Here is a 2,918-nt window from a genome sequence, read left to right on the forward strand (position 1 = left end):
TTATATATATATATATATATATATATATATATGCATGCATGCACACACATGTATATACCTGCTTGTTTTTTAATTGCCCGAAGTGGTCTAGAATATGCAAAAAGGAGATTAAATGATTTAATATAATGTGCAAAATTAAAAGTTTTATTTTTACAAGTGTTGGAAGTTCAAAAGAGGAGTTCATTTCAGTTGCTGCTACCCAGTTGAGGTGTATGGACAGCTGCTGCTGCTGCTGCTGCTGCTGCTGCTGCGGCAGGTGCTGCTGCGAGGCGCTGCTTTCTTTGCCTTTTGCCTTTATTTATATTTATATTAATTTATTTATTTTAATTTTAATTAATTTTGTTCTAATCTTCCGCACTTGCGCTTGCTGCTGCTCAAATTGCTGCTGCACTTGCATGCAGCGCATGCAGGAAGTGCAGGAAGCGAAAAACGAGCCAAAAAAGGGCAAATAAACGCCTAAAGATGGAAATAAAAATAAAGTAGATAAATAAATAAATTAATTAATTAATTAAATCATTTAATTGGCCCCAATTGGGCTTTATTTGCTGCAGTCCTTCGACCGCTGGCCCCGGGACTTGGAAACGGGAGATTATTCCTTTTTGAAAAACAAATACGCGCGCCTCTGGGCAGACACCCCGTGGGGTGTCTTCGCAGCTATTGAAGGCACCACCGAAAAAGAGGCTCTCAACCCTTTGGCTTACGCGCAGCAGCTAATTGCCAAGTACCAACACGAGGACCCAAAGCCAGATTAGCTGCTGCTGCTGCTGCTGCTGCTGCTGCTGCTGCTGCTGCTGCTGCAGCAGCAGCTGCTGCTCTGCTGCAGCAGGAGCTGCTGCTGCTGCTGCAGCAGACAAGGCAGATGGAGCTGCTGCAGCAGCGGCAGGAGCTGCTGCTGCTGCTGCTGCAGTAAGATGCAGCAGCAGCAGCAGCAGGAGCTGCTGCTGCTGCTGCTGCTGCTACTGGTGCGGCGGCAGCTGCTGCAGCATGGGGGCTGCAGCAGCTGCTCCTGCTACTGCAGCACTAGCAGCAGTTCCTGCTGCAACGGCAATACGGCTTTTGGCCGCTGCAGCTGCTGCAGCAGCAACAGCTGCAGCAATGGAAGCAGCTGCTGCTGCTGCTGCAGCTGCACAGCTTCTGGCAGCAGCCAAAACTATCTTCCAGAGTCCAACTCTAGGGACTGATTATAAATTATTATTTGTTGCAGCTGCCATGCCAGACAATAAAGCTAAACCCAAACCCTAAACCCTAAACCCTAAACCCTAAACCCTGTTTTATTTGCTTCTTTGCTGTGCTTCCTAGGGACTCAAGCCTTGCGGTCCAGCACTTTCTGTGTATAGAACTCCAAACCCCAAACCCTAAACCCTAAACCCTAAACCCTACCCTAAACCCTAAACCCTAAACCCTAATCGCCAGGGCTGTAGGCTTATTGCTGTGTTGCTGCTGCCACGCAGCTGCCAGCCACTTGCATGCAACTGAAGAATTAATTAAAAGTTTTTAAATTAAAAGTTTATTTCTTTTGCATGCAAAACTTTTCTTTTTAATGAACTTAAATGCATGCAAATGAACTAAAAGTTTAACTTCTTTTGCATGCAAAGTTCTTTTCAATAAATTAAATGCATGCAGGCCCGCCACTTGCATATATTTAGTGCGGGTTTCTCTTGCATGCATCAAAACCCTAAACCCTAAACCCTAAACCCTCACGCGCTGCTGCAGCAAATTTGGACTTGTTAATTTCTTTTGCATTTTTCATTTCTTTTTCCTTTTGGCTTTTCCTGAGCCTCTGTAGAGGAGCTTTTGAGGAATTAAAACAATTTATTATGATTAAAATATATTTTAATTATTAATTATATATTTCTATTTAATTAATTGGAATAAATAAATAAATGAAAACAACTCAAAAGAGGCGCCGCCGGAGCGCATGCAAGTGCGCTGCGGCGGTGTACGTACACCTGAAGGCCCGCGCGAAGCTGGAGAGCGGAAAGTGGAAAATGAATTTAAATCAAAAAAGAAAATAAATAAAAATAATAATTCATTTTGGAAAGTAAAATAAATGCAAGACTTATTATTTGTGTCTGGCTGCAGCTGCAGCAGCAGCAGCAGCAGCAAAACCCCAAAGTTCGTCGGGCCCTTCTTTTCCCAAGAGCCGCATGCAGCCCCAAACCCTAAACCCTAAACCCTAAACCCTAAACCCTGCAGCAGGCACAGGCAACTGCCCGCAACCTGCTAAACCCCAAACCCTAAACCCTAAACCCGCAGCACCAGCTGCTGCAAAACCCTCGGCAGCCCGCCAGCGGGAACTCGCGAGGGTTTGGGGCTTCGACTTTGCGAGCCAACTGAGGGTTTAGGGTTTAGGGTTTAGGGTTTAGGGTTTGTGCTGCAGCTGACGCATGCGGGCTAGTGGGGGCAAAGGCTGGTGATCCAGGATTCTCTGGCAAATTCCAATTAGGAAATTAATTTAATTAATTTAATCAATTAATTTAATTAATTAATTTAATTAATTAATTTAATTAATTTAATTAATTTAATTAATTAATTTAATTAATTAATTTAATTAATTTAATTAATTAATTTAATTATTTTTATGCAAACAAAAAGGGGAAGAGGCAGCTCAAAGACAAGCAAGAAGAAGCCATGCCCAGCGCATGCATGCGCCTGAAGCGCTTCTGCAGCAGCAGGAACTTCGCTGCTGCTGCTGCAGGACTATCTGCTGCTGCTGCTGCTGCTCCTGCTGCTGCTGCTGCTGCTGCTGCTGCTTCCGCCTTAGCCACCACTGCAGCAACAGGCTCGTCGGGCTTCGCCCCCAGCTTATCTGCTGCTATTTCCCTTTCCTGCAGCAGCCGCACCTGCGACCAAGCAGCAGCAGCAGCAGCAGCAGCAGCAGCAGCAGCAGCAGCAGCAGCAGCAGCAGCAGCAGCAGC

The 2,918-nt window shown here is 45.2% G+C and overlaps 1 protein-coding gene across 1 annotated transcript; it reads left to right on the forward strand.

Moving 5' to 3' along the window:
* Positions 1-984: 984 nt before the first annotated feature.
* On the forward strand, positions 985-1,242 carry ENH_00064820 (hypothetical protein; the record flags this gene model as incomplete). The annotated part of the gene is made up of 1 exon (XM_013577299.1): positions 985-1,242. One exon carries the CDS (start codon positions 985-987, stop codon positions 1,240-1,242), a length of 258 nt encoding a protein of 85 aa, XP_013432753.1.
* Between the last annotated feature and the right edge of the window lie 1,676 nt (positions 1,243-2,918).

Source organism: Eimeria necatrix, genomic scaffold (genome assembly GCF_000499385.1).
Source record: "Eimeria necatrix Houghton genomic scaffold, Enh_scaff595, whole genome shotgun sequence".
In the NCBI taxonomy this organism is placed as follows: domain Eukaryota; phylum Apicomplexa; class Conoidasida; order Eucoccidiorida; family Eimeriidae; genus Eimeria; species Eimeria necatrix.